The sequence below is a fragment of the Bombina bombina genome, chromosome 2, assembly GCF_027579735.1.
Source record: "Bombina bombina isolate aBomBom1 chromosome 2, aBomBom1.pri, whole genome shotgun sequence".
Taxonomy (NCBI): Eukaryota; Metazoa; Chordata; class Amphibia; order Anura; family Bombinatoridae; genus Bombina; species Bombina bombina.
This window is the reverse complement of record NC_069500.1, coordinates 1159451219-1159471240: the sequence shown is the minus strand read 5'-3', so window position 1 is coordinate 1159471240 and position 20022 is coordinate 1159451219. Positions and strand designations below refer to the sequence as shown.

At 42.3% G+C, this 20022-nt stretch overlaps 1 protein-coding gene across 3 annotated transcripts in view; it reads right to left on the bottom strand.

Moving 5' to 3' along the window:
- The window catches only part of CEP44 (centrosomal protein 44), a 245139-nt gene that overhangs the window by 167165 nt on the left and 57952 nt on the right, over positions 1-20022 (bottom strand). For all 3 annotated transcript variants that reach the window (XM_053703837.1, XM_053703839.1, XM_053703838.1), the window contains exon 4: positions 8381-8527. In XM_053703837.1, coding sequence (XP_053559812.1) covers positions 8381-8527 — 147 coding nt within the window. The remainder of the gene's footprint in view (positions 1-8380; positions 8528-20022) is intronic.

The following is a 20022-nucleotide window of genomic DNA, read 5'->3' as shown; positions in this document are numbered from 1 at the left end:
TTTCACAGCCTCAGCCTGTCACACACACTGTTTCACAGCCTCAGCCTGTCACACACACACACTGTCTCACTCTCTCTTTCACACACACTGTCTCACTCTTTCTGTCACACACACTGTCTCACTCTCTCTGCCACACACACTGTCTCACTCTCTCTGCCACACACACTGTCTCACTCTCTCTGCCACACACACTGTTTCACACAGCCTCAGCCTGTCACATACACACACGGTCTCACTCTCTCTGCCACACACACTGTTTCACAGCCTCAGCCTGTCACACACACTGTTTCACAGCCTCAGCCTGTCACACACACACTGTCTCACTCTCTCTTTCATACACAGTCTCACAGCCTCAGCCTGTCACACACACTCTTGCACAATTTCACACACACTGTCTGTCACACACACTGTCTCACAGCCTCAGCCTGTCACACACACTCTTGCACAATGTCACACACTCTGTCTCACTCTCTGTGTCACACACACAGTGTCTCAGAGCCTCAGCCTGTCACACACACTGTCTCATAGCCTCAGCCTGTCACACACACTCTTGCACAAGGTCACACACTCTGTCTCACTCTGTGTCACACACACTGTCTCACAGCCTCAGCCTGTCACACACACTCTTGCACAATGTCACAAACACTGACAGTCTCACACACACTCTGTCTCACTCGCTGCCACACACACTGTCTCACAGCCTCAGCCTGTCACACACACTCTTGCACAATGTCACACACTCTGTCTCACTCTGTGTCACACACACAGTGTCTCAGAGCCTCAGCCTGTCACACACACTGTCTCATAGCCTCAGCCTGTCACACACACTCTTGCACAAGGTCACACACTCTGTCTCACTCTGTGTCACAAACACTGTCTCACAGCCTCAGCCTGTCACACACACTATTGCACAAGGTCACAAACACTGACAGTCTCACACACACACTGTCTCACACTGTTTCACAGCCTCAGCCTGTCACACACACTCTGCTCACTCTTTCTGCCACACACACTGTCCCTCAGCCTCAGCCTGTCACACACACTCTTGCACAATGTCACAAACACTGACAGTCTCACACACACTCTGTCTCACTCTGTGTCACACACACTGTCTCACAGCCTCAGCCTGTCACACACACTCTTGCACAATGTCACACACTGTCTCACTCTGCCACACACACTGTCCCTCAGCCTGTCACACACACTCTTGCACAATGTCACAAACACTGACATTCTCACACACACTTTGTCTCACTCTCTCTGTCACACACACTGTCTCAGAGCCTCTGCCTGTCACACACACACTGTCTCACTCTCTCTTTCTGCCACACACACTGTCCCTCAGCCTCAGCCTGTCACACACACTCTTGCACAATGTCAAAAACACTGACAGTCTCACACACACTTTGTCTTACTCTGTCACACACACTGTTTCACAGCCTCAGCCTGTCACACACACGGTTTCACAGCCTCAGCCTGTCACACACACTCTTGCACAATGTCACACACACTGTCTCACTCTCTCTTTCACACACACTGTCCCTCAGCCTCAGCCTGTCACACACACTCTTGCACAATGTCACAAACACTGACAGTCTCACACACACTTTGTCTTACTCTCTCTGTCACACACACTGTTTCACAGCCTCAGAGTCAGCCTGTCACACACACTCTGTCTCACTCTCTCTTTCACACACACTGTCTCACTCTCTCTGTCACACACACTGTTTCACAGCCTCAGCCTGTCACATACACACACGGTCTCACTCTCTCTTTCACACACACTGTTTCACAGCCTCAGCCTGTCACACACACTCTTGCACAATGTCACACACACTGTATCACTCTCTCTTTCACACACACTGTTTCACAGCCTCAGCCTGTCACATACACACACGGTCTCACTCTCTGTCACACACACTGTTTCACAGCCTCAGCCTGTCACACACACTCTGCTCACTCTTTCTGCCACACACACTGTCCCTCAGCCTCAGCCTGTCACACACACTCTTGCACAATGTCACAAACACTGACAGTCTCACACACACTCTGTCTCACTCTGTGTCACACACACTGTCTCACAGCCTCAGCCTGTCACACACACTCTTGCACAATGTCACACACTCTGTCTCACTCTGTGTCACACACACAGTGTCTCAGAGCCTCAGCCTGTCACACACACTGTCTCATAGCCTCAGCCTGTCACACACACTCTTGCACAAGGTCACACACTCTGTCTCACTCTGTGTCACAAACACTGTCTCACAGCCTCAGCCTGTCACACACACTATTGCACAAGGTCACAAACACTGACAGTCTCACACACACACTGTCTCACACTGTTTCACAGCCTCAGCCTGTCACACACACTCTGCTCACTCTTTCTGCCACACACACTGTCCCTCAGCCTCAGCCTGTCACACACACTCTTGCACAATGTCACAAACACTGACAGTCTCACACACACTCTGTCTCACTCTGTGTCACACACACTGTCTCACAGCCTCAGCCTGTCACACACACTCTTGCACAATGTCACACACTGTCTCACTCTGCCACACACACTGTCCCTCAGCCTGTCACACACACTCTTGCACAATGTCACAAACACTGACATTCTCACACACACTTTGTCTCACTCTCTCTGTCACACACACTGTCTCAGAGCCTCTGCCTGTCACACACACACTGTCTCACTCTCTCTTTCTGCCACACACACTGTCCCTCAGCCTCAGCCTGTCACACACACTCTTGCACAATGTCAAAAACACTGACAGTCTCACACACACTTTGTCTTACTCTGTCACACACACTGTTTCACAGCCTCAGCCTGTCACACACACGGTTTCACAGCCTCAGCCTGTCACACACACTCTTGCACAATGTCACACACACTGTCTCACTCTCTCTTTCACACACACTGTCCCTCAGCCTCAGCCTGTCACACACACTCTTGCACAATGTCACAAACACTGACAGTCTCACACACACTTTGTCTTACTCTCTCTGTCACACACACTGTTTCACAGCCTCAGAGTCAGCCTGTCACACACACTCTGTCTCACTCTCTCTTTCACACACACTGTCTCACTCTCTCTGTCACACACACTGTTTCACAGCCTCAGCCTGTCACATACACACACGGTCTCACTCTCTCTTTCACACACACTGTTTCACAGCCTCAGCCTGTCACACACACTCTTGCACAATGTCACACACACTGTATCACTCTCTCTTTCACACACACTGTTTCACAGCCTCAGCCTGTCACATACACACACGGTCTCACTCTCTGTCACACACACTGTTTCACAGCCTCAGCCTGTCACACACACTCTGCTCACTCTTTCTGCCACACACACTGTCCCTCAGCCTCAGCCTGTCACACACACTCTTGCACAATGTCACAAACACTGACAGTCTCACACACACTCTGTCTCACTCTGTGTCACACACACTGTCTCACAGCCTCAGCCTGTCACACACACTCTTGCACAATGTCACACACTGTCTCACTCTGCCACACACACTGTCCCTCAGCCTGTCACACACACTCTTGCACAATGTCACAAACACTGACATTCTCACACACACTTTGTCTCACTCTCTCTGTCACACACACTGTCTCAGAGCCTCTGCCTGTCACACACACACTGTCTCACTCTCTCTTTCTGCCACACACACTGTCCCTCAGCCTCAGCCTGTCACACACACTCTTGCACAATGTCAAAAACACTGACAGTCTCACACACACTTTGTCTTACTCTGTCACACACACTGTTTCACAGCCTCAGCCTGTCACACACACGGTTTCACAGCCTCAGCCTGTCACACACACACTGTCTCACTCTCTCTTTCACACACACTGTTTCACAGCCTCAGAGTCAGCCTGTCACACACACTCTGTCTCACTCTCTCTTTCACACACACTGTCTCACTCTCTCTGTCACACACACTGTTTCACAGCCTCAGCCTGTCACATACACACACGGTCTCACTCTCTCTTTCACACACACTGTTTCACAGCCTCAGCCTGTCACACACACTCTTGCACAATGTCACACACACTGTATCACTCTCTCTTTCACACACACTGTTTCACAGCCTCAGCCTGTCACACACACACACACGGTCTCACTCTCTGTCACACACACTGTTTCAAAGCCTCAGCCTGTCACACACACTCTGTCTCACTCTTTCTGCCACACACACTGTCCCTCAGCCTCAGCCTGTCACACACACTGTTTCACAGCCTCAGCCTGTCACATACACACACGGTCTCACTCTCTCTTTCACACACACTGTTTCACAGCCTCAGCCTGTCACACACACTCTTGCACAATGTCACACACACTGTATCACTCTCTCTTTCACACACACTGTTTCACAGCCTCAGCCTGTCACATACACACACGGTCTCACTCTCTCTGTCACACACACTGTCTCAGAGCCTTTGCCTGTCACACACACACACTGTCTCACTCTCTCTGTCACACACACTGTCTCAGAGCCTCTGCCTGTCACACACACACACACACACTGTCTCACTCTCTCTTTCTGCCACACACACTGTCCCTCAGCCTCAGCCTGTCACACACACTCTTGCACAATGTCAAAAACACTGACAGTCTCACACACACTTTGTCTTACTCTGCCACACACACTGTTTCACAGCCTCAGCCTGTCACACACACACTGTCTCACTCTCTCTTTCACACACACACTGTTTCACAGCCTCGGCCTGTCACACACACTCTTGCACAATGTCACACACACTGTCTCACAGCCTCAGCCTGTCAAACACACTCTTGCGCAATGTCACACACTCTGTCTCACTCTTTCTGCCACACACACTGTCCCTCAGCCTCAGCCTGTCACACACACTCTTGCACAATGTCACAAACACTGACAGTGTCACACACACTGTTTCACAATCTCAGTCAGCCTGTCACACACACTCTGTCTCACTCTGTGTCACACACACTGTCTCACAGCCTCAGCCTGTCACACACACTCTTGCGCAATGTCACACACTCTGTCTCACTCTTTCTGCCACACACACTGTCCCTCAGCCTCAGCCTGTCACACACACTCTTGCACAATGTCACAAACACTGACAGTGTCACACACACTGTTTCACAATCTCAGTCAGCCTGTCACACACACTCTGTCTCACTCTCTCTTTCACACACACTGTCTCACTCTCTCTGTCACACACACTGTCTCACAGCCTCAGCCTGTCACATACACCCTGTCTCACTCTCTCTGCCACACACACTGTTTCACAGCCTCAGCCTGTCACATACACACACGGTCTCACTCTCTGTCACAGACACTGTTTCACAGCCTCAGCCTGTCACACACTCTTGCACAATGTCACAAACACTGACAGTCTCACACACACTTTGTCTCACTCTCTCTGTCACACACACTGTCTCAGAGCCTTTGCCTGTCACACACACACACACACTGTCTCACTCTCTGTGTCACACACACTGTCTCACAGCCTCAGCCTGTCACACACACTCTTGCACAATGTCACATACACTGTCACACTCTCTCTGTCACACACACACACAGTGTCTCAGAGCCTCAGCCAGTCACACACACTCTTGCACAATGTCACACACACTGAAAGTCTCACACACATTCTGTCTCACTCTCTCTGTCACACACACTGTCTTACAGCCTCAGCCTGTCACACACACTGTCTCACTCTCTGTCACACAAACTTTCTCACAGCCTCACACTTAAGCACAAAGTATGCAAATATAAGTGCTTCCATAGGATAGCAAATACACATCTGTATTGCTGCTTCAACATACCCACAAAACAATGTAACCATACTCAATTTAAAAAAATGTTAAACACATTACTCTGCTTAAAAAACTACACTGATTCAAACATTTACTTCAGTTAAGTTCACATAATACATCATGTATAGTTTAACAGTTCTCTACACCATTTTCACTGCATAAACATATTTTATCCATCAATACTAATAAATTAAATCTCTTTAGCTTCAAAACCAAGCCCTTATACTTACACAGTGCTTGCTAATACCATGTATCTCCTTCACATTCCCTCACACTAATAATGAATGGATGGGGAGGAGGAGGTGGAGCCCTTCATGCTCAAAAAGCATCTGGCTGCAAAGTGTTCAAAGAGAGCCCCTTCCCCTAAAGTTCCCTACTTAATAAGACATCCCTGCACCTGCAGTTACCTTTAAGTCCATGTGTTTTTCCAGCAGTAGGTTTAGAACCTCTGTGCGGGGCTTGGGGGTGGGGTTTGCGGGAGCTCCAGGGAGGGTGTGTTCTACTAGCCATCCTGCTGATTTTCTTTCAGCTACATGTAGCCCAAGTAAATACACAGACAGCATGTCTGTACTTTATTTTTATTTTTTAATATGAAGACTCACTTTGCAAATCCTCTTCCACAGTGACATCCCACATTAGAGACTCACACTTCTCCACTACTACGGCCAGTGCTTAAGTACAAATGGTCAGGAAGTAACATGCCTAATGTGAACTAAGACTTGCACTGTGTCACAGAGTGACATAGGTACCGTAGCTGCAGCACAACACAGTGCAGGCTCACATTACGTATGTTTCTGACAAGCAGATTCAGTTAAGCACTGGAGAGAGTAGTGGTGGAGGACTGAGTCACAATTTGTAGTGAGTAGCAACAAGGAGGGGAGTGTTATAAATCCACACCACCAGACCAGACTCTGACTTCCTCGAAGACTTGTCTTGTTGAAGTTGAGACAGTGACAGCCACAACACTCTCAGTCACATGTGTGATGCTTGCCTGCAGCCTTGCTCTGCTCTCTGTGTCTGCTCCTGCGCCTCCCGCTCGCATATTTTCCACCTGGCAAGTTAGCCCGCCCAGAGCCCCAGATGCTCGTGCTCCAGCATTCTGATTGGTTAAAGGGCTGGCTAGCAGTGCACTGTGCTCCTGAGGCTTCAAGAGAGAAGCCTCCGGTGGGAGTGGTATGGGCTGCAAAGAGAGTGAGCGCTTAGCCACTGGGTGGCACTGTGGCAGTCTCTCTCTAGCAGCCCATACTATACATTCATATTGTGCAATGGAAGGGTAGCTGGCCTCTACTTCCTTGTGCAATATGAATGCATTGTGATTGTGACCGTACAGTAAACACAACACAGGCGGGGGTGGGGGGTCAGTTTGAGGACCAAAAAAAATAAAAATGTTGAAAAAAAAAAATGGAATTTTTTTTCATTTTATTATTATTAATAAAAAAGAGTGTATTACCTACATTGGCCAGGGGAGGCAGCCTCCTATGAATGCACGTCACTGACTTTAGTCACAGATTAGTAATGTTGGCAGCTGTATTGTGCATGAAACAGAGCAGGAATTTTACATTTTTTGCAGTGATTTGTTTGGCTTTATAATTTTAAGCCGCTACATTAGTTACAACATACAGTGTTTTTAATATTGTTTAATTATGATGCATATTTGTTATCTACACCGAGATACGTAAATACAGGTGATCCCCATGTAGTAGGGAGGCGGACCATAATCCAATAGGATTATAAGTAGCCACCACACCTCCCACTATACATCTTTGACAAAGCGCCAGTAAGGCGTGAAACGCGTCAGATGATGTCACCCTCCGTTAGCACCTGTGTCTCCTGGTAATCACTAAGCTTGTGAATGCTGTGCGTTTCTTACACGATAAAAAAAAAAAAAAAAAAGGTATGAACTTTTTATATTGCTCCGTCTAAAGTGCTTCATATGTGCCTTCCAATATGAACTTTACTTCACCTCATCTTATTTGTATACCACATAAAAGGAAACTTTTGCGTTGCATATATATATATATATATATATATATATATATATATATATATATAATTATTAATAATACACATATACTGTACATACACACACATATACATACATGCACACATATATTATGTAACTTTGAAACTGTATACAAAAACTGCAAAAAATATTAACATCCCATGCTTTGTGTATGCTAATCTGAAGAGAACAATACAGATGTGAAAAAGCCAGCAACATCCCTGATCTGTGAATGTTTTCCACTTCTGTCACAAGGTGCAAGAATAAGTGAGCGCCAAGAATACGAGAGCTTCACCACCTGTCACCTGTTAAGGGTTAAAATAAGGGAATGGCTTTTAAGAAATCTACAAGGAGGAAAAACAAAAGCACAGTGGTTGATAGCCATTATGTTGAACCTGTGGCTAGCAGTTTAATGCCGCTTAAAAGTATATTCACTGCAGAGGTTTTGTTAAAATCATGTCACTTAATAAATAATTAAAATGTGTCCTGTAAGAGATTACCGTCACTGGAAACATTTGTAAGTGTAATTGTCAAATAAAATCATTGTAAATCGTCTGTTTACCTTGCTTGTGTTGTTGAATTCTCTATGTTTTTTCACCACACAGTCCACAATATCACAAACAATCTGTATCTTCCTTTCTGAGAACCCACACTGAAGGAACTGCTGCTTTGTCAACAAAGGTTTATAATTAAACAAGTCCCGAAGAATCTAGGTTTTCCGAAAAAAAAAAAAATTATATACGTATATATATTATTATAAATAATAATAGTAATAATGTAATCTTTAAAACAACAGGCACTTCTCAACAAAACAACTTTGGGTGAATGTTTAAGAACCACCATTTACATATTTTCAACTTTTTTTTCCAAAATGTATCAATAGTTACACATAAAAAAAAGCTTATGATAGTTTCAATAAACTTCACTCAGTATAGATAAAATGTTTAATTCATGCATACGTTCAGTTATAATTCAATTGTACTAGCAAACAGGAGGTTAAACTAACTTGTTTTAAAAGACATGGACACATACATAAATTATATAATAACAAAATGTATTTACAAGTAACAATATGTATGTGCAAGAATTAAAAAATAGTTTAATAACACCAATAGCTACTTACTATTTTAATGGGATGTATGAGGTTGATGGGAGGAACACAGTTTCGGAATATTTGGTGGAAAATTAGATAAAGACACTCGCATTTCATCATCAAGAATTTTTAAGCTTCCACTTCCTATCCATATATCAAGAGGAAAAATGCACTACTGGGAGATAACTGCAAAAAAAAACCCACTTTGACTTCTGCTCAGCATTTAAGCTACCGCCCTCAGAGCTCTGCAAGTTCCGACTGACTAATGCCCACGCTGAAAACACACTGCTATCCTACTCACTAAATACACATGCAGTCACGAGTCGATTGAGAAGACTACACATGCAGTCAGGAGCCAATGGGAATAGTTTCAGTTCCCACTGAGCTGCGCCAATAGGTTAAGATGATCTGTGACCCACTAGGTATCAATCATGTTACAACCCTGTGATATGCATAGCCGGTAGGCGGAAACCCCCCCAAAAATTAAATTAAAAAAAATTTGTGCCGAATCAGGGACACACCTACACACTGCCGCCGACACACTAATGTGTCACGGCACACAGTTTGGAAAGCACTGCTTTAGACAATGCAACAGGGTTTAACAGCTCTGTATCAGCAAATAACGGTTTAAAAAAAGTACTGTGTACAGATTCATCAAATCAATTTCTTTCATGTAATTGGCAAGAGTCCATGAGCTAATGACGTATGGGATATACAATCCTACCAGGAGGGGCAAAGTTTCCCAAACCTCAAAATGCCTATAAATACACCCCTCACCACACCCACAATTCAGTTTTTACAAACTTTTCCTCCTATGGAGGTGGTGAAGTAAGTTTGTGCTAAGATTTCTACGTTGATATGCGCTTCTCAGCATTTTGAAGCCTGATTCCTCTCAGATTACAGTGAATGTCAGAGGGATGTGAAGGGAGTATTACCTATTGAATGCAATAGTTTTCCTCACGGGAGATCTATTTCACAGGTTCTCTGTTATGGGTTGTAGAGATTCATCTCCTACCTCCCTTATTCAGATCGACAATATACTCTGATATTCCATTACCTCTACTGAAAACTGTTTCAGTATTGGTTTGGCTATCTGCTATATGTGGATGGGTGTCTTTTGGTAAGTATGTTTTCGTTACTTAAGACACTCTCAGCTATGGTTTGGCACTTTATGTATTAATATAAAAGTTCTAAATATATGTATAGTACTTATATTCGCCATGAGTCAGGTTTATGTATATTTCCTTTTGCAGACTGTCAGTTTCATATTTGGGAAAAGCATATTTAGGAAAATATTTTTTCTTACCTGGGGTATAGTCTTTTTTCAATTCACTGTTTTCCCATTAAATTTTGCAAGCAAAATTATGCTTGCGAGGGTGCAAAATGCCAAATTTTATTGCGTCATTCTAGACGCAATAATTTTTTTGGCGCGAAGGTACGTCCGATGACGCAAATTCGTCATTTCCGGCGTCTTAGTTGACGCAGAGTTCCTTGCACAAGGTTGCGTCTTCAATGACGCGAGTGTGTCATTTCCGAATGTTGTTAGCGCCCAAAAAAAAAAAATCAGTTTACGTTGTGAGTCATACTTGGTGACAAATAATTGAATTATTTTAAACCTCATTCCTATATGCCTCTTGCCTTTTCTTTTATTCAGAGGGCTATGCTGTTTGCATTTTTTTCCCATTCCTAAGACTGCCATATAAGGAAATTGATAATTTTGCTTTATATGTTGTTTTTTTCTCTTACATTTGCAAGATGTCTCAATCTGATCCTGTCTCAGAAACCACTGATGGAACCCTGCTGCCTGATAACAGTTCTACCAAAGCTAAGTGCATTTGTTGTAAATTTGTGGAGATTATATCTCCAGCTGTGGTATGTAATAGTTGTCATGATAAGCTTTTACATGCAGAGAATGTGTTCATCAGTAATAGTACAATGCCTGTAGTTCCTTTAACATCTAATGTACAAGATATACCTGTGAATTTATAAGATTTTATTGCTGATGCGATTCAGAAGGCTTTGTCTGCCATCCTGCCTTCTAATAAATGTAAAAGGTCTTTTAAAACTTCTCATAAAGTTGCTGAAATTTCAAATGACCGACAACATACTGAATTATACTCGTCTGACGAGGATCTATCTGTTTCAGAAGATCCTTCTTCAGATATTGGCACTGACAAATCTACTTATTTATTTAAAATGGAGTATATTTGTTCCTTGTTAAAAGAAGCGTTGATTACATTGGATATTGAGGAAACTAGTCCTCTTGATATTAAAACTAGTAAACGTTTAAATTCTGTTTATAAACCTCCTGTGGTTACTCCAGAGGTTTTTCAAGTTCCTGATGCTATTTCTGATATGATTTCTAAGGAATGGAATAGGCCTGGTACTTCTTTTATTCCTTCTTCAAGGTTTAAAAAAATTGTATCCTTTGCCAGCAGCTAGGATTGGAGTTTTGGGAAAAGATCCCCACAGTTGATGGGGCTATTTCTACTCTTGCTAAACATACTACTATTCCTATGGAAGATAGTACTTCTTTTAAAGACCCTTTAGATAGGAAACTTGAATCTTATCTAAGGAAAGCTTATTTATATTCTGGTCATCTCCTCAGGCCTGCCATTTCTATGGCTGATGTTGCAGATGCATCAACTTTTTGGTTGGAAAGTTTAGTGCAACAGGAAATGGATCCTGATTTGTCTAGCATTGTTCGCTTGCTTCAACATGCTAATCATTTTATCTGTGATGCCATTTTTTATATCATCAAAATTGATGTTAAATCTATGTCTTTAGCTATTTTAGCTAGAAGAGCTTTGTGGCTTAAATATTGGAATGCTGACATGGTATCTAAGTCTAGATTACTATCTCTTTCTTTCCAAGGTAATAAGTTATTTAGTTCTCAGTTGGATTTGATTATTTCAACTGTCACTGGGGGGGGGGGGGGGGGAGTTTTTGTGCCTCAGGATAAAAGACATAAGGGTAAATCTAAAGCTTCTAACCGTTTTCGTTCCTTTCGACAAAATAAGGAACAGAAACCTAATCCTTCCCCCAAAGAATCTGGTTCCAATTGGAAACCTTCTTCAAGTTGGAGTAAATCCAAACCATTTAAGAAACCAAAGCCAGCCCCCAAGTCTGCATGAAGGTGCGGACCTCATTCCAGCTCTGCTGGTGGGGGGGGGGGGGCAGATTAAGATTCTTCCAAAACATTTGGGCAAATTCTGTCCAAAATCAATGGATTCAGAGTATTGTCTCTCAAGGGTACAGAATAGGATTCAGAGTAAGACCTCCTGTGAGGTTTTTTTCTCTCACGCATCCCAGAAAATCCAGTAAAAGGCTCAAGCTTTTCTGAAGTGTGTTTCAGACCTGGAGCTTTCAGAGGTAATCATACCAGTTCCATTTCAGGAACAGGGTCTGGGTTTTATTCAAATCTATTCATTGTCCCAAAGAAAGAAAATTAATTCAGGCCAGTTCTGGATCTGAAAATTTTGAATCGTTATGCAAGAGTGCCAACTTTCAAAATAGTGACTATAAGGACTATTCTGCCTTTTGTTCAGCAAGGGCATTATATGTCCACAATAGACTCACAGGATGCATATCTTCATATTCCGATTCATCCAGACCACTATCAGTTTCTGAGAGTCTCTTTTCTAGACAAGCATTACCAATTTGTCGCTCTTTCATTTGGCCTAGCGACAGCTTCAAGAATCAAGAAGCTACTCTCTAATCAGAGAACGGGGTATTGTGGTATTTCCTTATTTGGACGATATCTTGGTACTAGCTCAGTCTTTACATTCTGCAGAATCTCACACGAATCAACTAGTGTTGTTTCTTCAAAGACATGGTTGGAGGATCAATTTACCACAAAGTTCTTTGATTCCTCAGACAAGGGTCACCTTTTTAGGTTTCCAGATAGATTAAGTGTCCATGACTCTGTCTCTAACAGACAAGAGACAATTAAAATTGGTTTCAGCTTGTCGGAACCTTCAGTCTCAATCATTCCCTTCAGTGGCTATGTGCATGGAAGTTTTAGGTCTCATGACTGCAGCATCAGATGCGATCCCCTTTGCTCGTTTTCATATGAGACCTCTCCAGCTTTGTATGCTGAACCAATGGTGCAGGGATTATACAAAGATATCACAATTAATATTCTTAAATCTCAATGTTTGACTCTCTCTGACTTGGTGGTTAGATCACCATTGTATAGTACAAGGGGCCTCTTTTGTTCGTCCAACCTGGACTGTGATCACAACAGATGCAAGTCTTTCAGGGTGGGACTCGCAGTCCCCAAGCCATGAAAGAAGTATCTCGGATACTTGCTTGGGCGGAATCCAGCTCCTGTCTAATTTCTGCGGTTCATATCCCAGGTATAGACAACTGGGAAGCGGATTATCTCAGCCGTCAGACTTTACATCCGAGGGAGTGGTTGCTCTATCCAGATTTGTTTTCTCTGACTGTTCAGAAGTGGGGTCTTCCAGAAATGGATCTGATGGCTTCCCATCTAAACAAGAAACTACCCAGGTACCTGTCCAGGTCCAGGGATCCTCAGGCGGAAGCGGTGGATGCGTTATAAGCAGGTTGGTAACACCAAGGAACTGCTATCTTCCTGCCTCTGGTTCTTCTTCCAAGAGTGATTTCCAAGATCATCATGGAACAATCATTTGTGTTGCTGGTAGCTCCAGCATGGCCTCACAGGTTCTGGTATGCGGATCTTGTTCTGATGTCCAGTTGCCAACCTTGGCCACTTCCATTAAGGCCAGACCTTCTGTCTCAAGGTCAGTTTTTCATTAAATTTGAAGGTATGGAAATTGAACGCCTAGTGCTTAGTCATAGAGGTTTCTCTGACTCAGTAATTAATACTATGTTACAGGCTTGTACATCTGAAAATCATTCTAGAAAGATTTATTAACAAGTTTGGAAGAGTTATATTTCATGGTGTTCTTCTCATAAATTCTCCTGGCATTCTTTTAGAAATCCTAGAATTTTACAGTTTCTTCAGGATGGTTTGGATAAAGGTTTGTCTGCAAGTTCCTTGAAGGGACAAATCTCTGCTCGATTTTATTTCACAGAAAGATTGCTAAACTTCCTGATATTCACTGTTTTGTACAAGCTTTGGTCCATATTAAGCCGGTCATTAAATCAATCTCTCCTCCTTGGAGTCTTAATTTGGTTTTGAAGGCTTTACAGACTCCTCCGTTTGAGCCTATGCATTCTTTGGACATTAAACTACTTTCTTGGAAAGTGTTGTTCCTTTTGGCCATCTCTTCTGCTAGAAGATATTCCGAATTATCTGCTCTTTCTTGTGAATCTCCTTTTCTTATTTTTCATCAGGATAAGGCAGTTTTGCGGACTTCATTTAAATTTCTACCTAAGGTTGTGAATTCTAACAACATTAATAGAGAAATTGTTGTCCCTTCTTTGTGTCCTAATCTGAAGAATTCTTTGGAAAGATCCTTGCATTCTTTAGATGTGGTAAGAGCTTTGAAATACTATGTTGAAGCTACTAAAGATTTCAGGAAGACTTCTAGTCTATTTGTTATCTTTTCTGGTTCTAGGAAAGGTCAGAAGGCTTCTGCCATTTCCTTGGCATCTTGGTTAAAGCTTTTGATTCATCAGGATTATTTGGAGTCTGGTCAGGACCCACCTCAAAGAATTACAGCTCATTCTACTAGATCAGTCTCCACTTTATGGGCTTTTAAGAATGAAGCTTCAGTTGATCAGATTTGCAAAGCAGCAACTTGGTCTTCTTTGCATACATTTACTAAATTCTACCGTTTTGATGTATTTTCTTCTTCAGAAGCAGTTTTTGGTAGAAAAGTTCTTCAGGCAGCTATTTCAGTTTGATTCATCTGCTTAGGATTTAAGTTTTTTTCTTTCATTTATGAGAAAAGCTTATTTTTTTGGTTGTGGATTTAATTTTCTCAGCAGAAAATGGCTGTTTTTATTTTATCCCTCCCTCTCTAGTAACTCTTGTGTGGAGTTCCACATCATGGGTATTTCTATCCCATACGTTACTAGCTCATGGACTCTTGCCAATTACATGAAATAAAACATAATTTATGTAAGACCTTACCTGATAAATTCATTCTTTCATATTGGCAAGAGTCCATGAGACCCACCCTTTTGATGGTGGTTATGATTTTTTTGTATAAAGCACAATTAATTCCATATTCCTTTGTTGATGCTTTTTACTCCTTTCTTTATCACCCCACTACTTGGCTATTCGTTAAACTGAATTGTGGGTGTGGTGAGGGGTGTATTTATAGGCATTTTGAGGTTTGGGAAACTTTGCCCCTCCTGGTAGGATTGTATATCCCATACATCGCTAGCTCATGGACTCTTGCCAATATGAAAAAAATGAATTTATCAGGTAAGTTCTTGCATAAATTATGCTTTTTGATGACATTTGAAACTATATAAGAGAGTTCTCATAAACTAAGAAAAATTGCCAGCATGGAGAGAAAACATGCAAAAACCTATATCTAGCTATCTTATTTATTTATTTATTTTAAACACACATGTAAAGACATGTAAAAACACCCATACACAAAGGGATATAAAGTTGTCATTTAAAAACTTTACTACTCAGGGAATTGAAAAGTACTAGTTACTGGTTCAGAGAGGAGAAAAAAATAAAAATAAGGTGAGTGATCATGATCTCTTGCAATAAAATGCTATTTAAAGGGATATTTTAATGTAAGCTCAAATGTCTATATTTGAGTTTACATTAAAACACAGCACATTACAAAAACTGCCATACATTGTTAATTTTTATTTATTTTGTTGTATTAAGTATAAGATTAGTGCCTATCTTGCAGCTTCTGGATAAGTTAAAGGGCCATGATACCCAAATGTTGAAACACTTGAAAGTGCTGCAGCATAGCTGTAAAAAGCTTACTAGAAAATATCACCTGAACATCTCTATGTAAAAAAGAAAGATATTTTACCTCAAAAGTTCCTCAGTAACCACATCCCATTGTAAAAGACTTCTAAGCAGCAAATCATTATGTCTGTCCCGGGACAGCTAAGGGAGTGCACTTTGTTCAGTTTAGGGAAGTTTACTATGAAATCTCATGAGATCACAGTAAAAGAGTTCATGACCTCAGCACTGTTGATGCCAATTGGCTACTGTTCATTTCTTCATATTTTTTTTTTTTTTACCTGCAGTTGGGCAGCAGCTGAATTATAACTTTTTACACAGAACTTACTCTGCTGAGCTGAGGAGATTGTGATGTAAAATGTCTTCCTTTTTTACATAGAGATTCTCCGGTGATATTTTCCCGTCAGCTTTTTACAGTTATACTGCATCAGTTTCAAGTGATTTAGCATATAAGTATTATGTTCCTTTAATTCAAATTAAAAAGAACAAGTCCACCACATATTAAACCAGCCAGGTAGTTTACATATACACATTAATCCCCTTTATTCTTCACATAGTCAAATTAAATTAATCTAGGTTTTAATGGCTTCAGTGATAGAGTTTGGTTAGTTTAAAAAAAAAAAAAATGTAATGGCAGTTGACATAGTTTGCTGGGTGAAATTCTTTAAGAATACTTTCCAGTTTCACTTGATTCTATGTTGTTCTATACAATGTTTGTACTATACAATAGAGAGATGGTCAAGTTAAGTAAATCAGCTGCATGGAAAAAACATAGGGACTGGTGATGTTAGAAAAGCAGGTGAGCCCCATGAAATTGAAAAGACGGACTTAGGCGTGAATTTAGCAGAGTTGCCTACTTTGTCAAAACAAACATAACTAACATATTATCCCTTATTTCCTTTAATGTTTATAAATTGAAAATAACAGAAGGAAACCGAACAGTGAATACATCTGCAGAATCTTCACAGAACATAGGACGCTGGATACATTTTGCGGCTTGGATATAATAAATTTAAGCAGTGTCCACAAACTGATATTTTTATCCTTTACCAAGTTATATCAACTGCAGATTAAATCGTTTAAGAGAGTTTCTTGGCACACTCAGGGCTAAAAGCAATTGCAGGCATTCCCGATAGGATAGCCGTGATCTGGCAGTAAAAGGTTCTCTTTTGCATACCTTAGTTTCCTGATGAGCATAACCATAGCATAAGTAACTGGATAAATGTTTGTACAGCTGGGAACTGAAACAAACAATTATTCTGAAACTGCAAATATACCAGGTATGTTGGAGAAAACTTGAGTAACTTACAGAACCAGAGGCACTACGTATGTTAAGGGTAGAAGTCAGGCAAAATTACCTGATGCTACCACCCCATAACAAATTATAAATTCCCAAAGAAAACAAACACAAAAAAGACCAATAAAAAATGAAACAGGGTTTACTGCACTTTGTTCTAAAGTAAACTACTGTATAAGACTTGAATTATCACAATTGTTATTAAAATAAAATAATCAAGCAAGAGATTGGACCTCTGCTTAGTGGTAAACAAATGTGACTAAGGACTTGGAAGAATATGAAATAAACTAGAATAAAAGTACATAGCAGACCACCAATAACTGCTAATATAGAATTACCCCCTGGTACTCCTGGCTGATATCAGGAACCTCGACAACGGATAGGGGTTGAATTTAGTAGTTAAAAAAAAACAGAATTTATGCTTACCTGATAAATTACTTTCTCCAACGGTGTGTCCGGTCCACGGCGTCATCCATTACTTGTGGGAAAATGTTCTCCCCCACAGGGAAAGGCAAGGAGAGCACACAGCAAGAGCTGTCCATATAGCTCCCCCTCTGGCTCCACCCCCCAGTCATTCGACCGACGGTTAGGAGAAAAAGGAGAAACTATAGGGTGCCGTGGTGACTGTAGTGTATAAAGAAAAACAGTTTCAACCTGATTAAAAAAAACCAGGGCGGGCCGTGGACCGGACACACCGTTGGAGAAAGTAATTTATCAGGTAAGCATAAATTCTGTTTTCTCCAACATTAGTGTGTCTGGTCCACGGCGTCATCCATTACTTGTGGGAACCAATACCAAAGCTTTAGGACACGGATGAAGGGAGGGAGCAAATCAGGTTACCTAAACAGAAGGCACCACGGCTTGCAAAACCTTTCTCCCAAAAACAGCCTCCGAAGAAGCAAAAATATCAAATTTGTAGAATTTGGCAAAAAAGTGTGCAGAGAAGACCAAGTCGCTGCCTTACATATCTGGTCAACAGAAGCCTCGTTCTTATAGGCCCATGTGGAAGCCACAGCCCTAGTAGAGTGAGCTGTGATACGGTCAGGAGGCTGCCGTCCGGCAGTCTCATAAGCCAAGCAGATAATGCTTTTCAGCCAGAAAGAGAGAGAGGTAGCAGTAGCTTTTTGACCTCTCCTCTTACCAGAGTAAACGACAAACAAGGATGAGGTTTGTCTAAAATCTTTTGTTGCTTCTAAATAGAACTTTAAAGCACGAACAACATCTAAATTGTGTAATAAACGCTCCTTCTTTGAAACTGGATTCGGACACAAAGAAGGAACAACTATTTCCTGGTTGATATTCTCGTTGGAAACAACTTTTGTAAGAAAACCAGTCTTAGTACGCAAAACAACCTTATCTGAATGGAACACCAGATAGGGTGAATCACACTGCAAAGCAGATAATTCAGAAACTCTTCTAGCAGAAGAAATAGCAACCAAAAACAGAACTTTCCAAGATAGTAACTTAATATCTATGGAATGTAAAGGTTCAAACGGAACCCCTTGAAGAACTGAAAGAACTAAATTTAGACTCCAAGGAGGAGTCATGGGTCTGTAAACAGGCTTGATTCTAACCAAAGCCTGAACAAAAGCTTGTACATCTGGCAAAGCTGCCAGTCGTTTGTGCAACAAGACGGATAATGCAGAAATCTGTCCTTTTAGAGAACTAGCTGACAATCCTTTATCCAAACCTTCTTGGAGAAAGGAGAGAATCTTTGGAATTTTAATCTTACTCCAGGAGAATCCTTTGGATTCACACCAACAGATATATTTTTTCCATATTTTATGGTAAATCCTTCTAGTCACAGGTTTTCTGGCTTGGACCAGAGTATCAATCACAGAATTTGAAAACCCACGCTTGGATAAAATCAAGCGTTCAATTTCCAAGCAGTCAGCTGCAGAGAAACTAGATTGGGATGTTCGAATGGACCTTGTACTAGAAGGTCCTGTCTCAAAGGTAGCTTCCATGGTGGAGCCAATGACATATTCACCAGGTCTGCATACCAAGTCCTGCGTGGCCACGCAGAAGCTATCAGAATCACCGAGGCCTTCTCCTGTTTGATCCTGGCTATGAGTCTGGGGAGGAGAGGAAACGGTGGAAACACATATGCTAGGTTGAACGACCAAGGCGCCACTAATGCATCCACTAGAGTCGCCTTGGGATCCCTGGATCTGGACCCGTAGCAAGGAATCTTGAAGTTCTGACGGGACGCCATTAGATCCATGTCTGGAATGCCCCATAATTGGGTTAACTGAGCAAAGACCTCCGGATGGAGTTCCCACTCCCCCGGATGGAAAGTCTGACGACTCAAATAGTCCGCCTCCCAGTTGTCTACTCCTGGGATGTGAATAGCAGATAGATGGCAGGAGTGATTCTCTGCCCATTGGATTATCTTGGTTACTTCCTTCATCGCTAGGGAACTCTTTGTTCCCCCCTGATGATTGATGTACGCAACAGTCGTTATGTTGTCCGACTGAAATCTTATGAACCTGGCTTCCGCTAGCTGAGGCCAAGCCAGGAGCGCATTGAATATAGCTCTTAGTTCCAAAATGTTAATCGGGAGAAGCGACTCTTCCCGCGACCATAGGCCCTGAGCTTTCAGAGAGTCCCAGACCGCGCCCCACCCCAAGAGGCTGGCGTCGGTCGTGACGATGACCCACTCCGGTCTGCGGAAACTCATTCCCTGAGACAGGTGATCCTGGGTCAACCACCAGAGAAGCGAGTTCCTGGTTACCTGGTCTACTTGAATTTGGGGAGACAAGTCTGTATAGTCCCCATTCCACTGATTGAGCATGCACAGCTGTAATGGTCTTAGATGAATTCGAGCAAAAGGAACCACATCCATTGCTGCGACCATTTGTCCTATTACTTCCATGCATTGAGCTATGGAGGGTTGAGGAATAGAGTGAAGAACTCGACAAGCTTTTAGAAGCTTTGTCTTTC